At 40.7% G+C, this 18,248-nt stretch overlaps 2 protein-coding genes across 4 annotated transcripts in view; one reads left to right on the top strand and one right to left on the bottom strand.

Moving 5' to 3' along the window:
• LOC117938593 (NXPE family member 3-like) overlaps positions 1-6,794 on the top strand; it is a 10,256-nt gene extending 3,462 nt beyond the window's left edge. Inside the window, exons 3-7 of one of the 2 annotated variants that reach the window (XM_034863265.1) lie at positions 1,324-1,764; positions 2,383-2,678; positions 5,451-5,521; positions 5,877-6,080; positions 6,157-6,794. In XM_034863265.1, the coding sequence (XP_034719156.1) occupies positions 1,324-1,764; positions 2,383-2,678; positions 5,451-5,521; positions 5,877-6,080; positions 6,157-6,710 (1,566 nt within the window). In that variant the 3' untranslated portion in view covers positions 6,711-6,794. Of the gene's footprint in view, positions 1-1,271; positions 1,765-2,382; positions 2,679-5,450; positions 5,522-5,876; positions 6,081-6,156 lie in introns of both variants that reach the window. The other variant, XM_034863266.1, reaches the window with a different exon arrangement.
• The window catches only part of LOC117938595 (angiopoietin-related protein 5-like), a 22,656-nt gene extending 5,470 nt beyond the window's left edge, over positions 1-17,186 (bottom strand). The window contains exons 1-7 of one of the 2 annotated variants that reach the window (XR_004655442.1): positions 17,079-17,186; positions 16,775-16,853; positions 16,584-16,611; positions 16,364-16,455; positions 15,136-15,253; positions 13,974-14,159; positions 9,866-10,216 (exon numbers count right to left, since the gene is read on the bottom strand). Coding sequence is in view for 1 of the 2 variants with exons in the window: in XM_034863267.1 (XP_034719158.1) it covers positions 9,918-10,216; positions 13,974-14,159; positions 15,136-15,253; positions 16,364-16,455; positions 16,584-16,611; positions 16,775-16,846 (795 nt within the window). In the remaining variant the exon portion in view is untranslated. Of the gene's footprint in view, positions 1-9,859; positions 10,217-13,973; positions 14,160-15,135; positions 15,254-16,363; positions 16,456-16,583; positions 16,612-16,774; positions 16,854-17,078 lie in introns of those variants that run through there. The other variant, XM_034863267.1, reaches the window with a different exon arrangement.
• Positions 17,187-18,248: the final 1,062 nt, after the last annotated feature.

Consider the following 18,248-nt stretch of genomic DNA (forward strand, 5'->3'; position numbering starts at 1 on the left):
AAATGTAAATTTGTCTCGATCTTTGTAAAAGTGTTTCAGACTTTGTAATGTTGTTTTGCACTTCCCGGCCACCGTACGATTATTAGAAGTTTATTAAAAAACAATTGATATTTGGAACCGATATGCATTTACAGTGAAAATGAAAATCCATTTAAAAAACGAAGACTTTTGGAATGTAACGTAGTCCAACACAAAACTTTGCTACAACTATTACTATTTTTCAATTATTCGTTGTTGAAAGGCTGGGGTCTTGGGACCCGATGAACACGTAGCTGCGTAGCAAAAGCGTCTCTGCAGGTACCAGCAGGCCTTGGTGGGGAAATACCCCTGGATTACTGCAGTTTTACGTAATGCAAACAAAGCATTTAGCAATGGATGGGGGCGGGGTCAGGTGTCAGGATTACATATAATTAAAAGCACAAGCCACACAACAGATGGGCAAGCATTGCGTGGCATCTCCATATTAGTGTGTGTGTGTGTGTGTGTGTGCAAGTGGGCAAATTAGAGGTAAATTGTAAAGCGCTTTGTCCTGTGAGGTAGATAAGCACTATAGAGATGCAGTCCATTTACCGTGAGAGTCACTGATGTTTTTTACCTCTGTGTGGTTTAATCTTATTTGAATGCCATGAAAATCTTCCACTGTGGTGTCAAACCACCAGGGGTGAACCGGCCTCTATAGTGCTTCTCGGCCACGAAACAGAGCTCAAAAAATGAATCCCAGATTGCAACAGGGGGTTGACATTAATCATTGCATCGATGCATTGCGTTGCTGACATAGACGATTCTGCATTGATGCAGTGACAGACCATAACTTATTACTGCCTTCTCATGTTACTTGTTGATTTTCCGGTCGCTGTTTCTTTCTGTTGTTGCCTTTTTTGTATTATGTCTGCTGTGTGTGTGTGTGCGTGTGCGTGTGCGTGTGTGTGTGTGTGTGTGTGTGTGTGTGTGTGTGTGTGTGTGTGTGTGTGTGTGTGTGAAAGGGGGGGTTGACGCATCATGATACATTGCGATATGGATTCAAATAATTGACAGGATATTAGTAACTGAATCGTGGCCCTAGGTTTCCACCCCTAGAATGCACAAATACAAACCTTTCAAGATTTTTGTTTGTGCCCCAGCATTTTGTCCATCAGTGTTTACAGAGGGGAAGTGCCCCAGGAAAAGTTTGAAGTTTGGGAAAGGCAGAAATTCCTGCAACTAACAGATCAATTGAAACAAAAAAATCATCCTTTTGGCCCTTTTGCTTCATTTAGTTAATTTGATTTCAGTGCATTTGATGGATGCATCTTCGTCACCATCTCTCTCTCAACCCCCTACCAGATTCAACATAAAGTGAACTCTATCATCAACCTGAGAGTTTCCACTGTCCCTGACGTTTATCGCGACTTCTGCACCTTTCAGCCACTGTCCCCTAACGACGCTCTGGAGGAACGCCTCCTACTGGACTCCATTGCTTGGCCTAAAACTCCACTTTTGCCAGCTCCTATTTCCCTGGAGAAGACCAGCGATCCAGCTCACAGCTCATTCACCATTCTCCCAAGAAGTGGAGGCGGACAGTGGAACATAGGGGACAAGCTGGAGGTTATGATCAAAATCTTTGACTTCCAGGGCCGTCCCAAGAAGTCTGGAGGGGACTTCTTGCTCGCCCGACTGCACAACCCTAAGCTTTGTGCAGGTGTGGTTGGGCAAGTGGTGGATCATCTAAATGGCATCTACTCTGCTGTATTCTCTTTACCCTGGGAAGGAGATGCACAGGTTGAGGTAATGTTATAATTTTAAATGAGGTTATGTTGTAGGGATATTTCTTTATTCTTGTTCTTCTTGTATGTCATCTTTAACTATGGACTGTAAAAATAGTGGACGGTTCATGGACTGCCGTTTTAAAGTCAGGAGTTTTTGGCGGTCGCCATTTGGTATTTTAGAGCCAGAAGTGACCATATTTGGCCATAAGGGCGGAGCTGGGGAGAGTTACCTGTTGAACACTGAGCTGTATAAATAAGCTGGATACATGGTTAAACGCTACATGCTCACCAGTGTATCCCTGTGTGTACTTCGTCTGCAGCAATCCCACCAATTGATCCCAAGGCGTCTCAGTTGGAGAGGAAATGTAAACATATTCTTTGTAAAACATGACAATCATCCACCAAAAGACCCAAGCAGGCCTGGGTTGTTGCAAATTTTCTTCAAAACTTGAATTTGAACATTTCCAGGTTGTTGTTGTTTACCACTTGCCTATTAACTTTAAGTTCTAGGATGGCACATGTGCAGTTTGTAATAACAGTTGTCCACTTAAAATTCTGAGACCGTTTGGAGACAAAAGCAGTGTCTCATTTCTAGTCACGAATAGTAGATATTTAGTAAAACTCTCTATTCAATCAGGTGACGCTGGTTCACTCTAGTGAAGCTGTCACAGTGCTGGACAGGCTGACCAGTGAACAGCCTGACAGGATTTACTTCCAGAGCCTCTTCCGCTCTGGCTCAATCTCTGAAAGTACCATCTGTAATGTCTGCCTACGTCCAACAAAGCAGCCGCTGTGCAACTACACTGACCTCCGTACAGGCGAGCCTTGGTTCTGCTACAAGCCAAAGAAGCTGAGCTGTGATGCCAGGATCAACCACGCAATGAAGAACTACAAACAAAGCCTCAGGGCTAACGAGGAGAAGCTCTTTCAAAGGTGAGGGAGCAGAGAGACAGGACTGACTCTAAAGTTTGTAATTACCGGCAGTTAAGACTAAATCTAAAGCTCTTTTAAGTTTTAAAGAACAAATCAAACTAAGCAGTCTTGACTTTCATTAAGAAAAGTTATTCATTTATGGGTCATTGTCAATGTATATATCTTATATGCGATTTGTCTTTCGGAAAACATTAAAGGTCCCATGGCATGAAAAATTCGATTTATGATGTTTTTCAACATTAATATGCATTCCCCCAGCCTACCTATGGTCCCCCGTGGCTAGAAATGGCAATAGGTGTAAACCGCGCCCTTGGTGTCCTGTTCTGCCTTTGAAAATATGAAAGCTCAGGAATCTTGCCCCTTGTGAGGTCATAAGGGGCAAGGTAAACCTCCCCTTCCTCTGCTTTGCCCGCCCAGAGAATTTGGCTCATCCATGAGAGAGAGACATCACGGCTTTCAAACGAGCCAAGCGGCAGTTGATCAAGCCCCACTTTTCTCCTCCTCAAAACGCTACAGACACAGAAATGGCACTTACTAAGGAAAGCTGGCTCTAGTGACTGTAATTCTGCACCAAGGCTGAATTTTGGGAAAGAGACTTCAGATACAGTATAAGGGGACCACTAAGGTCTAAGTAAAAGAGACTTCAGATACAGTATTAGCGGACCACTAAGGTCTCTATAAAAGAGACTTCAGATACAGTATTAGGGGACCACTAAGGTCCACATAAAGAGACTTCAGATACAGTATTAGGGGACCACTAAGGTCTATATAAAAGAGACTTCAGATACAGTATTAGGGTACCACTAAGCAGGGGCGGATTTAGTCATTTTGAGGCCTAAGGCAAACACAGGCTTGGGGCCCTCCACAACCCATGTTCTCCCCCTTTTCAGTCCTTATTTATCTGACTAAGACGTGCTCTCTGTCTGACAGCTGTTTTGGCCAGAGTGCTGGATCATCTTCAATCATAACACATTGTTTAGGGTGACTGCTACTCACGGGGTCTAGTTGCTGAGTATTATGTGTGTCACCATCTTCGCCATTGCCATAGTTATCATCATGGACAGTGAAAGCAGCAGTTCCGTAACCATCTCCATTCTAAGGGTCCTGTAAGGTTGTCTTGTATGTAGCCCCCGCATCGCTAGAGCAACCTGGGCTGACACTACTCTTCATCAGCGTTAGCATTGCTAGCGCAACCTGGGCTGACGCTGCCGGTGGGTAGCTCCTCTTCATCAGTGTTAGCATTGCTAGCGCAACCTGGGCTGACGCTGCCGGTGGGTAGCTCTTTATCAGTGTTAGCATTGCTAGCGCAAGCACCTGCTTCTTGCTGCTCTTTAGTAACGTTAATGTTAGTGTTGTCAGTAGCCGTCGTGAAAAAGGTTGTCACCTTTGGAAGTTTTGCTAAAATCGTTCTGCTTTCGTCCTTTTTTCAGAACCACTTCGGTAGCTTCGCTTCATTTTTCAACCGTCTGTAGCCTCGAGTTTAGGTCATGCGGAGCTGTTTGTTTACAAACACACGCAGATGCACAGTAGGATAATGGAATAGTCCAATGTAGTGGGGACTGGGGGGAGTTTCTCATCACGAATTAAACGATTGGATAGCACTTTGGCGTAGCAATTTTTAGAGATATAATTAATTGGTGAAAAGTAAGACAACAAATTGTAACCATAAGTTTATGAGGCGTTTTAGGGGGCCCTTGGTAGCTTGGGGCCCAGGGCAATTGCCCACCTTTGCCTGATGGTAAGTCCTCCTCTGCCACTAAGGTCTATATAAAGAGACTTTACATACAGTATTAGAGGACCACTAAGGTCTACAAAAAAGAGACTTCAGACACAGTATTAGGGGACCACTAAGGTCTATATAAAAGAGACTTCAGATGCAGTATTAGGGGACCACTGAGGTCTATATAAAAGCATCCCCAGAACACCATGGCATGGGACCTTTAATTAATTCTTTGAATGAAGAGTTAGCAAACATGTTGGTTGTTTGCTAACATGTAAATGGTTATTTACATGTGGAGTAACAAAGTATTCCTTTGGAGTTGTGTTAATGGATACCAAGTATAATATTCATTCACCCTTTTATGGTACATGTCCAAATCCGACAATGTAACTGTATTGGCTGGGCGGCTGTGGCTCAGCGGTAGAGCGGTTGCCTGCCAATCTGAAGGTTGGTGGTTTGATCCCTGCCCCTGCAGTCATTGTCAAAGTGTCCTTGGGCAAGACACTGAACCCCGAGTTACCCCGGTGCTGCGCATCGGAGTGTGAATGTGTGTGAGTGTTTATCTGATGATCAGGTGGTACCTTGTACGGCAGCCCCGGCCACAGTGTGAATGTGTGTGAATGGTGAATGTTTCCTGTAAATGTAAAAGCGCTTTGAGCAGTTGTTAAGACTGGAAAAGCGCTATATAAATACACCACATTTACATTTATTCTAGAGACCACCTATTTAAATTGTATCTCTTAATTTGCATTCTGAATACGTAACGTCGGTACATGTATTCCGTTACTCCCCGACACTGGCTACACCACTCTATAAAGCTGAGAGGAATTGCAAAGACAGGTGATCATCATCTGTGGATTCCTCACTGCAAGTGACACAATACAGATTGTACATTATAGATTAACTGTAATGCAGTTTTTTCACATATAAGTGCTTGATTTTTTTTTTGTTTTACCTTCATGATTTTAAATGTTTGTCTTACTTTCTTGCCTGTATGTTAATGTTGTAATTTGTGTATAAAAGATATACCATTATTGTTTGCTCTTCTTTAGTGGTGTCAATTTGAAAGTCAACCTACAGGGTTTAGGACCAGCCAATGTCACCGTGTTGCCAAAAAAGAAAGGTACATTTTTCAGCCATAATGGAAGTGGATAGATAGATAGATAGATAGATAGATAGATAGATAGATAGATAGATAGATAGATAGATAGATAGATAGATAGATAGATAGATACATAGATAGATAGATAGATAGTAAAGATAGATAGATATTTATTGATCCTAAAAAAATTGGAAATTATGGTGTTACAGTAGCAAAATTAGTCACACAGCACAGAAAATAAATATAAATGAAATACAAGGATACAATGTAATATACATGAAATACTAATAGGAATATAAATTAATGCTCATACAATCACTTTCAGTGGAATTGTCAATAATAAAAAACCTACCCTTATCCTGTAACTTCCTCCCAGGCCAATCACAGGTGAAGAGCAGCAGTGGGAAGTCTGGCCCTTCTGGCTATTACTACCAGGGTGTGTGGCAAGCACTAGGTGGCCACACAGTTCGCCAATTTAACAACTCTGCCATCAGTCAGTGTCTGAAAGGCAAGGGGGTCCACATGTATGGAGACTCCACCATCAGGCAGTGGTTTGAATACCTCAACGAAGCACTGCCAGGTAGCTGATTCACATGGATTTATGGCTGATTTTGTTGACACTGCAGCTGATTCTGTTGTTTCTGTAATACATTTAGATCTTAAACAATTTAACCTGCCCAGTCTGAAGCAAGTTGGACCTTTCATGGCCTTGGACTATGCAAACAACATCTTGGTGACGTTCCGCTGCCACGGTCCCCCTATTCGTTTTCCCAGCATCCCAACCAGCGAGCTTCGCTACATTGCCAATGAAATGGATGGCTTAACTGGAGGCACCAATACTGTCGTAGTTTTCGGCATCTGGTCTCATTTCAGCACTTTTCCCATGGAGGTCTACATCCGGCGGCTGCAGAGCATCCGCAGGGCGGTGGTGCGGCTGCTAGACAGGGCCCCCGGCACGCTGGTTGTCATCCGGACCGCCAACCCCAAAGCCTTGATGCTTTATGAGACAATAACCAACAGCGACTGGTATTCACTGCAGCGTGACAAGGTGCTCAGAGCCATGTTCAAAGGGCTGAACGTTCATCTTATCGATGCCTGGGAGATGGTTCTTGCCCACCACTTGCCGCACAGCCTCCACCCACAACCTCCCATTATTAAGACTATGATGGACCTTCTCTTTTCCTACATATGCCCTAAAAATGGTGGCTAGATGCGTGTTTGTTGGAGTTTCAAGTCATGCAGGTGTTGGGTATCACAAATAACCACTGTTGAATGATCACAATTAACACATGCTGTACAATTGTAGGGTTTTTGTAAATAACATCACAGAGTACGGCCTAGACATGGATGAGATAACTGTTGTTGTGATCTGTGGGTGATGGGTAATCCAAAAAATGGGATTGTCAAGCAGCATTTTAAGAAATGCTGGAAACAAAAGCAAAGATCTACAAATGCCAATTTGTGGTAATGGGCTGGCAATGGGCTAGACTACTATGGACTATTTCTTTGCTCGGCACAGAGACTTCCTGATGTCTCCGCTGGTTGCCTGGATTGCTTACAATGATTGTGGCTGTCAATCAAGGTTCTAGTGAGTTTAATAAAAAACATGTAAATCTGTCTCAAAATGACTCCGAGATGGTTTATACACGAGATACTGTTATCGGGCATGGCGGGAGTTTTTTTTGTCCATTCTATAATCAGTCAAGGGGGGATAAAACTGTAAGATGATTGCTTTTTAAGAAGCCTTAATAATATCTAACTTTATTTTAAACAGACACATATTTATAAAAACAAATTACAGTGCTCCTAAACGCTTTGATGCCCATATAAACTAGAGCATAAATAAAATACAATAAATATACTGTAAATAAATACAGTACAAGAAATATACTATGCAATTCCATACAATACATAAATGCAGCACAAAACTTGAAAAAATGTATGTTTAAAGTGCTTGTTGTGCTGTCTGATAGTCTGAGGTATAAAAAAGAGAGCATAGTTCAGGCACAGGAGGCCTTAGCCGCAACTAAAGAGAGCAACATGCACTCACTTGATGGGCACTATTGGGCTGCCTAGCCTACTCTTGGTTGCTTGGCAACAGTAAATGGAAATTTTACGGTGCTACTTTCAAGCTCGTCTTAAAAGTCAATACCACAACGATATTGTAGTGTTGATTATTGGTGCTTTTACTAAATATTTTCCCAATCAGATTTTCGATAAATAATCATCAGTAATGTGGATATAAACATAGACAGTTAAAAAAATGGGCTAACAGACACCGTTGTTCTAGACGGAGACCAGTGAAGGATATTAGAAGCACTTTTCCGGTGATGGCTGAGTCTGAAAGTTGTAAGGTTTCTCAAATCAAAATCAATCAAATCAAATCTCAATCATTCCCAATCTGCAGAGAAGGAGAGGTATGTATATGTTAGGAGATACCATGAACACAGGCTAATTACTGCTAAGTAACATGCTAGTTAACATGGTAATTAAACCTAAATAGCTAATGTAGGTCCAAACTGTCTGCGAGCTTCTCCTGACAATACAGGGATTTGTCAACTGTACGACTGTAAGTCGCTTGGTCATGACACAATCTTTAGCCTATTTTTACAAAAAACTCTGCTTTGGAGCCATAACGTGAGATACAAGGTAATGGAGCCTTTTCTACATTGTCCTGTTTCTTTAGAAATAAACAACGGACAAAGAGAGTCTTTAAACGCTTCAGATGTAAGTTATTTGCTGTCAAAGTGATGTCAAAATGAATGACATCACTTGACATCATTGGGATGCTAACTGTGGGCCATGGCTTCATAGCATTAAAATGGCGCCGTGGGAGCCACGCTTAGAGAGAAGAGGCTTACCCGCCTGGGATATAGTGACTAACTGTGTAAAGGCAAATAATAAAACAATTACAACAGTCTGGTAAATTCAGAAAATGACATCACTTTACTTTAATCTAGCCTTTAAAACCAGGAAAAGACACCACTTATGTCATATTACAATATGACAACATCCATAATCTAAGACGATATCTAGTTTCATATCTCGATATCGGTTTAATATTCATTCATTGCCCAACTCTACTTCAAAGGTATTGTCAAGTAACAGGAACGATGTTTTTGGATTTAAAAGTATTTATTTCTTGATAAAAGTAACAAAATATGAGATTAAATGCCAAATGTATCAGATATACTGTATATAGAAATACTGTGGCGTTTTCTGCCATTTGTAATTATTTTCTTTGACTTGAGCAACCACTGAAACACGTCACGATGCTTTCACTCACTTTAAGTACATGTTTTTGTGTTAACTAAAATCTTGCTGAAGCTAGAGAAGGAAACACAAGACCTGTTGCCGGTCTAATCATTTTTCTGTTCTTTTCAGAACAACAATTTAACCCGGGGCCTGTTACATGTAGCCTACCCAGTACATTTTAACGGCCATATTAAAGCTCCAGATTATGCTTATTTGCAGGTTCATAATTAGGGTTTTTCTCAAATTGCTGTGAGCTGGACTGAGCTATCTCACAGTGAATTGAAAATAATTTTTTTGACAAATCAGTTGTAGACATTTTGTCCAATCGTTACAAAGCTCGCAGGATGTGTTTTATAATGACGTTGGATCACATATGTTATGTTACATACTTTGAAGTCGCTATTGAGAAAAAAGGTTTGAACCCGTGAATCTCCGCTTGTGGCTATATTTGAAGTTTGAGGTTGCACCACAATAGGTTTCCATAGTTGTATTTTTAAAAAACACCATATTTTTGTTGTACCGCACATTGCTGCAAATCCTGTTTTCACCCTGTGTGTTTGGTCTCTGTTTTAGCTACAGAGTGAGACATGCATTTCTATACTATCTTTGTTGGGAGTCGCACATGCTCAGTAGCTAGGTAAGATCCCATCAGCTAGATAACTCTTTCTCCAACTTTGGTCGGTCCAAGGCGGGATTAGCTGGGAGACTTCTTGTTCTGGGGAAAGGCAGCTTGACATTGTTTAGAGCACCTGTAAGGGATACTTTAATGGTGACCTCATAGACCATTTAACATGTCTTCCTGGCGCAAAGAAATTAGGAGAATATTTAATTTAATTTTGAATGTATACTGTTTATTGATCCCCAGTTGGAAAATTACAATTTACACTCTGCTTTGTTAGTAATCACTACACACAGGTTTAAAATACACACACATGCTCAGGACCTATTCACGCACAAACGGAGAGATATCGGAGTGGTTCCCAACCCAACTCCCTACGGACTGAGCTACTGCCACCCCCGCCCCAATATCAATCTAAGTGTTATTGTCACCAGTATCTAAAACAAAAACAAAAATTGATTTGCATTTAAAATCAATTTTTCATCTTTAAAATGGATTAAACGTACTGCCGTGCTACAACAAAAGCTCGTAATGTGGCTTCTCTCAGACAGACTTGATCATCATTCTGGTGGCCTTCAAGGAGTACTGCACAGTCTCATTCCAGGTGTGCCAGTAGAGGCCTGATGCCCAACCGATGTGGTCCCCGGCAGGATGCCAGTCGCCGTTCAGACTGGCAGAGCCACACCTGCTGTACCACCAACTCCCGCCGTTTGAATTAGTGCATTTTGTTTCAGCGATGTCACCAAAGATGCATGGGGAGCAGCCGTCATTGTCACGGTCGGGGGTGCTGAAGCCGTAGCCATTCTGGTCGATGCCCGAATAGGCACCACGGATGGCATCACCTTTTGTACGAAATTGGAGAAAAAAATTAAAGGAAGTTTAGAATGTAGAAATCAGCGTGTGTCTTTAAAATGTAAAGGTTTCTGAACAATGGCCACTGTGACCACAGGTGGCAGTTACGAGATGATGGCTCCTTGAATTGTCCATCATTTTTAAATGAGTCATGAAGTCAGTGAGCCTAATTAGGAACTATCCAATTGCAAATATTTTGACTTTGATATTTGATATAGCGATTGCGATGTGATTCACAATATTGTAGTGCTCATTTTTGTTTCATTATTCTCATTTTCAATAAAAACATAAAAATTAAAAATGATTATAGTGGGATTCACGCGAGGATCCTGAACCAAACAGCACCACAATACTACCATGGAAATCCAGAGTTCTCGCGAGAGCACAATCCGAATTTGCTTAGCAAGTTACTCTGGCATTGAGTAATGCTGCTCATTCACCATACCCTTGTAGCAAAGCTGCACCAATCAAATCGGTGTATGTGATATAAGCGGGGCCAGAGGCAAGCTGCACCAATCACATCGGTGTATCTGATGTAGGCGGGGCCAGAGCTGAGCTGCACCAATCACATCAGTGTATCTGATACGGGCTGGATATAGGCGGGGCCAGAGGCAAGCTACACAAATCACATCGGTGTATCTGATATAGGCGGGGCCAGAGGTGAGCTGCACCAATCACATCGGTGTATCTGATATAGGCCGGGCCAGAGGCGAGCTGCACCATCACATCAGTGTATCTAATATAGGGGGAGCCAGAGCTGAGCTACACCAATCACATCGGTGTATCTGATATAGGCGGGGCCAGAGCCGGGCTGCACCAATCACATTGGTGTGTCTGATATAGGCGGGCCAGACATAGACATATAAAGAGTAGACGCTGCATTGGCAGGCTGAGCACGAGAAATCCAGCCGCCATCTTGGACCAGTCATACTCGTTACTTAGCAGCAGAAGATACAAGATGCCAGAGCACTGTGCAGCATATTCCTGCTCAGATTGGCGGATTTTTTTTAATCTTATCTCTTTAACTCTTGTTCTGTAAATCATTTTGTATCTGTGTTTTGAAAATTGCTACATAAGTACCTACGTACTTAAGTTTCGCGAGTAGGCTACATATATTATATAGCCATTTCAATAGCAATGTGCTTGAGTACAAAGTCAACACAACATAAAAGAGGTGGATCTGTCCAAATATTTATGTAATTAGAGCTGAGACAACTGGTCATTTATTGAATATATTGAAAGGTGCGATAAGTATGCAATATTTAGTTTATTTTGTGGAGCTGTCCTGTTAACTTTATTTAAGTATTTTATACTGTCCAACCTGTAGAACCCGTCCTGTTCTGTACACATGGTCCTTAGTTATTTATATTATAACTTTATTTATATATTTATACTGCCCAACCAGTAGAACCCGTCCTGTTCTGTAGACATGGTCCTTATTTATATATTCATGTTGGACTAGTCCAACATGACTGTCAGTTGAAATAAACCTTTTGTTGTAAGAAAACTTGTTTAATTTGTTATGAATCCATTTTGTAACTTTACCTATGTTTAAAAACATCGGAATTCATACCGATGTTGCAATATAACATTCTGTCAATGTCGTGCAACCCTGTGTATGTGTGTGTATGTGTATGTGTGTGTGAGAGAGAGAAAAAGACAAATATAAAAAGCTTCAAGTAGACTCTAATATAATTATATTGTTTCTTGAACTTAAATATCTGAATTTACGGTCACTATCTGTTTCTTCTTCCCTATCATATTTATATTGTGTGATTTGCAAAATACCTATTATAGCCGTCATCACATATGTGATGTAGGTATTTTGCAAATGCCTATCATTTACAAATGATCGCTACACGGGGACTGTCCCCTAAATCCGAGGACGTCTGGTCACCCTAGACCAGACATCCTCGGATTTAGGGGACAGTCCCCGTTTTTGGTTCTCTTCCCTGTCTAAATACAGAAGGGAAAAAAACTACCTCTGTCCCTGTTCTGTTTTTAAAGACACAACATTAGATTTTTCAATCAGATTGATAGTCAAACTGGAAATGTCCCAGTTTTTCTCCTTTTTTGGGGATTATGTTCCCAGTTTTGATCTCAGACGTCTGGTGAATTTATACCATATCAGAATATTCTTTGCCAGATTAATTAAACGCGCTGATAGCTCATTGCACCTGCCAAACACATTACACTGAGTGGAGCAGGTGACCGGTCCAAGATGGCGGCACCACGGCTCGTCCAATAGGCAGTACCGGTCGATGCGGCGTCTACTCTTTATATGTCTATGGGGCCACTAGCTAAACAGATGAGGACAGTTTAATCTACTGGTAGCCAAGCGTACGGGCCTCTGGATACATCACCCCGTGTGTTGTTGTGATTGGTCGTAGTGTCATCCTACTGCGTGCAGTCAGATTTTCAAATGCACGCTTGGTGCCGCCCCCACTCAATGCCAGAGCCTTAATCTTAGACAACCACAACACTTAATTCAAAATGGTTTGACACTTATTTTTCTTTTAACAGATATTTCCCCCCCTTGTGATTTGAATATGTCTCTAGTCCATATTGCAATTTTGATAAAATTGCCATTATTGTGCCGCCCTAGAGCCTATTCAGTAATGTCAGTTATCCAAATATTTTTTTATTTTTTTATTTAACCTTTATTTAACCAGGAATGTCCCGTTGAGATTAAAAACCTCTTTTTCAAGGGAGTCCTGGCCAAGAGGCAAAACACAATGAATTACATTTATAAAAGTTATATAACACAGACCGTTAAAAACATTTACAATGTAAACAGGTCATTTCAGGTTCTCTCAATCTGGATTCAAAAGCATTTAAGGAAATAAGTTCAGATAATTTCAAGTCTTTTTGCAAAGAGTTCCATGCAGAAGGAGCGGAGTAGACAAAAGCCCTTTTTCCAAGATTTGTACGGGCAAATGGAACAAAGAGCAGAAAGTGATCATCTGATCGCAATGAATAGGAACCAACACTTCTCCATGTGATTAAACTACTGATATAAATATAAATATATCTGGCTTAAGTACGCCATCAAATTTTCAAACGTGATAATGGCGGGTGAGGATGCTGCAGCGGTTGTGATTGAACTGGTTAACACAGAACTACTCTTTACTGCTGTAATTTATACAGTTTTTTTTTTAATTACCAACCATACTGAAACCATAGTGAGAAAGCAGGCCGGTATATATTTTGCTGTAATGTCATGTCCGACGTGTGTAATTTGAGACACTACCCTGTCAAAATGTACACACTGTACACTGTACACTGTAGCACACTGTAGTGTACACAGTGAACTACATGTAAGGCTATCCAAATTGAGGCATTGCAAAGTAAGGCAGTAGTAAAACCCTGAGTGTAATACATTAAGGTGTATTTATCTTACTTACGGAATGGACTTTTCATTTGAAAGAAAAAAACTATTTTTGAAAAGTTGTATTGTCTCGCTTTAAAGGAGACCCCAGGAGAAGTAGTTGCCAAGGTGAAAACAATAAAACTTCCATCATTAAGTTGTGCTAACAGAATTGATGTTCTGAAATGTGTGCACTAAGCAGCTTTCCTCTACATTTATTAAACTGAGAAAACAAAAATAAGCGTGGCCAACCGTATTCAAAGCAGCATAGATGAAAGTAAAGCAAATGGGATAACATTTGTGTGTCCCTAAAAAGCGGAGAGAGATGGGGAACAAGTGAGATAAAGCTTAAAAGCAGCCGTTAGAAAAGCCTGCAGTACCTGCATTTCCTTGGTATTTCCCAACATGGAGTTTAAAAGCTGCTTGTTCATTGCCCAATCTGAAGTTTCTGTACTCAGCAAAAGCAGTGACATCTTTGTGGTCCCACAGGTCGACCCTCATGGTCCACTTCTTGGTCTTGTTCTTGGTCATAGAGAAAATTGTCTTCAGACCGAGCCAGTAGTCCTCTGAGGGAATCATCAGAGCACAAGCACGGGATTTAGGTATTTCTGATCATTTTTTTGCCTTGAGTTACTGAGTGAGTGTTGTGTCATTACTGCAGGGTGCAGGCCTTTAGGTCACCTGCATAGTTGGGCAGGAACTCAGGGACAGCTGAAAGTTTGGGCTTTCTTTTAGCTCACATTATGCTTCCCTCCAAAACTAGTTGGCGCCACTAATTTGCATACATTTCTGTGTGATAGAAAATGTGCATATTACCCTCAGAGTGTATATTAATTTAGTTCTAAAGCTGCTTTTTGTCAGCCATTCTCAAAGAAAGCATGTGAGAAAAGGGGCTTTTTCCAGCCAATGTCAATAAGAATAAACAATCTCTTTAATGTGACTGAAGGTCTCATATTGTTAAAAGCGAGATTTCCATGTCTTTTTTGATTGTAAGGCTGAGGTGCTAGATAAATACTGGGAAAGTATCTAAGCGCTCAATCTACAGAGAAATGCACACAGCCCGTATTCATAAATTGTGCCTTTAAACAAAATGTCAGGACTTCCGCATGGTTGTGATTTCACACTTGTTCTGTATAGAGGTAGAAAGTGTTACTACAGTGTCATTACAGTGCTCAGACCCAGAGAGTGCAGATGTGGAAGACCTCATAATGCTGACCAATAGGAGGAGGCTAGGCTTTTTTGGGGGGGGGGCTTAAAGAGATATGTGATAAAACAGAGCGTAGGCCTACATTTCTGCAGAATGTATGAGAAACATTAAAGCATGTAAATATGTTCTAGTAGATAATACAAATATAAACCTGATGATGAGCATAATATTAGACCTTTAACAAAGACCTTTCTGGGACTGTTATATTCACTGTGTGTGTGTGTGTGTGTGTGTGTGTGTGTGTGTGTGTGTGTGTGTGTGTAAGGCGTGTCACAGTCAAATTAGAATTTAGCCTGCACCCATCAACAAACAACCAAATAACAGCGTTTACTTACGTGTCAAGTTTCCGAAACCCTTTTTATATGCAGCCCATTTCCTGTTGAAGGAAACTGCTCCGCCACTGCGCCTCTGAAACACCGTCCAGCCTCCATCTGGCCGCATCTCACAGTACACCTGAGCAGTAGAAATGATCAGAGGCTTTTCACACACTCCCTAAAGATAAGGCACAGCACTTTGGAAAAGACCACATTATGTGTTAGATAAACAAGAGGACTACATGCTCTAGTTTATTTTTCTTTCCAAAATCTTTCTTAGGTCTGTTTATTGATTTCAGTCAGCTTATCATTTTCAGTGAATTTATATTCTTTATTGATTAAAAAATACCTTGGTCCAAACGGGGACTTGAACTAGCTAACTCCCCACGGACTGAGCTACCGCCACCCAAACTATGCATATGATTTAAGTGAAAAAATGTAAGTACTACATTTTAAGATTCAGGACCGACACTGCACCAATTCTGCCGCCACGGTATCAGAAATAGGGCTGTACAAAAGGCCATCTATCAGCAGTGATTGTCACAGCGCATGTCGGAGAATAGCACGGACATGCGCTTCCCAATGTGGGCAGACACAGGCGCTTTATTATTTAGGTGCTTTATTACATATGCTACAGTGACACTGCATTAGGATGATGTAAACAATAGGGGGTGTATTGTTATTATTTGCCATATATTTAATTCCTATGCATTGTGTTTTGAAGCCTTTACAATCTTGTTTATTTCTTTGCAGAACCACAAATATACACACACACAAACAACAATACCAAAGCTACCCACGCCCATGTTTGTACTGTTGCTCAATCTAAATAAAGCATCAACAGAGAGAAGTTGTCTCCGCCCCTATTTTAACGGACACACCTGAGGCCAAGTTGGAAACCAGAATCAGCTACAGTGAAGTTTAAAATACAGTCCTATTCTAGCCATCACTAACAGTAATATAATTTAAATTGGAAATAGTATACACGTAGTCATTTGGGTTTTGGTTTCCCTATGCATAATTAATTTTGCAGACCTGATGTAGATATGAGGTGCCCTTTAGTTCCTAAAATATTCCTCCTTGTGTGTGAATAGATAAATAAATGAACAAATATATTTGTTTGTGTTGCAGCGAAGTTTCAGTTATTGCCCCCACTGCTAAAAAAAAAATCCTAAAGGAAACACTGTAAAAGCAAAGCTTGTACTTGTTTGTACTTTGTACATAACATGTCAGGAGTCTGTTAATGTACCTTAAATGGGATGTCGACTCCTTTAGGCTGGATTACATAAATGCCACTGGATGCTTGTGGCTCGAGAGCCTTTATCTGTGTGCAGTCTGTTCCTGAGGTTAGCAAAACAAGAAATGAATCTGAATACATAAATAGAACAGATAGTGCCTCAAACCTTCCATAAGTTGTACATTACACAAAATTGTAAGTGTATTATAAGCAATAATAACATTGGCTGTACCATGGGAAGAACGTACATTCTTGCGTTTCTAGAAATACAACAGAAAAAAACACTGTTTTAAAAATTAGACTTTAAAATACAGACATTAGAGCCAGAGCTGGAGAATACAGTTAATTTGTTCTGGTCAAAATATTAAAGATAATAGTGTGGGAAGACATTAGAGAGAGGACAGGTTATGTAGTTTTTATTACCTTAGTCTGTTCTGTGCAGTTCAAGAGAAATATCAAAATAATCACACCCCAGTACCCAACCAGACTCTTCATTTTTGACCTGAGTTTGAAAGTGACACGTTAGCCTTAATGGATATCTTTTAAAACCTTTCATAAAGACATCTTTTAGTCAACATGCACAACAGTGTTAGGTCATTGAATGATAAATGAAGAAAACCACAGTTTAAGAAATCAGACATTTCTGTTGTCATTCTCTTTCACAAGACTAAGGGTAAAACACCAATGCAGAGTCAATGTGAATGTAATCATTCTTTCTAACACTTACCTCTGTGTTGGATGAACCTTGAATGTCAGCTCAAATGCCACAACAACCCCTTTTCCCACTGAAAAGGGAGCAAAGTCTTTACAACACACCCAGTGGTCTTATTTCCCCTATTCCTCTGTACAACTCACCCAGTGATCTTATTTCCCCTGATCCTCTGAAGTAACTTCTGTTTGTACAAAGTGTGTCACACAGCTTTCACAACTGTGTCATTTAAACTCTGCTGCACTAAAACATTCCCAGCAGTGTTTACAGGCTCATTTCTCTGACCTTTCCCATCTTGTTACACCTGAAACAACAAGGCAAACAACATTCTGAGGCTGAGTCAAACAAGAAAAGCCTGTTACAGGGACACGTACACACTTTCCCCTCATGCCTGTTAGTTAGCATGGGATAAAAAAACGTACGCCCTTCTTTTGAATTTGTTGCCGTGAGTTGAATTGAAATTTTGACATTTGTGGTTCACAGAGGACGGATCCTACTGACTTTGTTAACTCTGACTCTCGGGAGTCACTAGATGGTAACCCAAGATTTGTGAAGGATCTTGCGTGATAGTTAAGGTTAGTCATAGACCTCAAGTGGTTGAGTTTAGTATAGGTTGTTGTAAAGTGTCTTGCAAGAGGTTTTGCAAATCTAGGGTTATCCTTTGGACAGCATCTGTACTCTTGTATCGGCAGGTGGTCTACATTTTTAGTGAAATGTCTTGTTATTCCTGGTGCCCAGAGGATAACTCTCTTTTGTTATTTTCGATCCCCTAAAAGTTCATATAGTGCCACCAGCAGGTCAAACTTTTCTCACCTGTCAAAGTGTGTCCAATAAGACATTTTTCCCCACTAGCCCCCCGGGCCAGTAGATCAGGGTTTTACTGGCCCTTTGTATATTTTAACTGGCCTGGACAAAAAGAGGGGAAGAAACATTTTTCCAAAGTATTAATTTACTAATTGAATATTCATTGTAAGGTTTCATCCAAACAACTGCTACAAATATGAGTTCAGTAAATTTAGTTGGATTTGCACTCTAATAGTTAGTAGTTGTTATACAGTAATGCCTGTTTTAACTTGTGTAGAAAGGCCAGAGTGAGGCTGTAGTTTCACTGTGTCTTTGTAAACTTCCAATGTCAAGGATTGTCTTCATGAATAAATAGCTAATAAAAAAAAAGAGTAATCATTGATA

The sequence above is a fragment of the Etheostoma cragini genome, chromosome 23 (assembly GCF_013103735.1).
Source record: "Etheostoma cragini isolate CJK2018 chromosome 23, CSU_Ecrag_1.0, whole genome shotgun sequence".
Lineage (NCBI taxonomy): Eukaryota > Metazoa > Chordata > Actinopteri > Perciformes > Percidae > Etheostoma > Etheostoma cragini.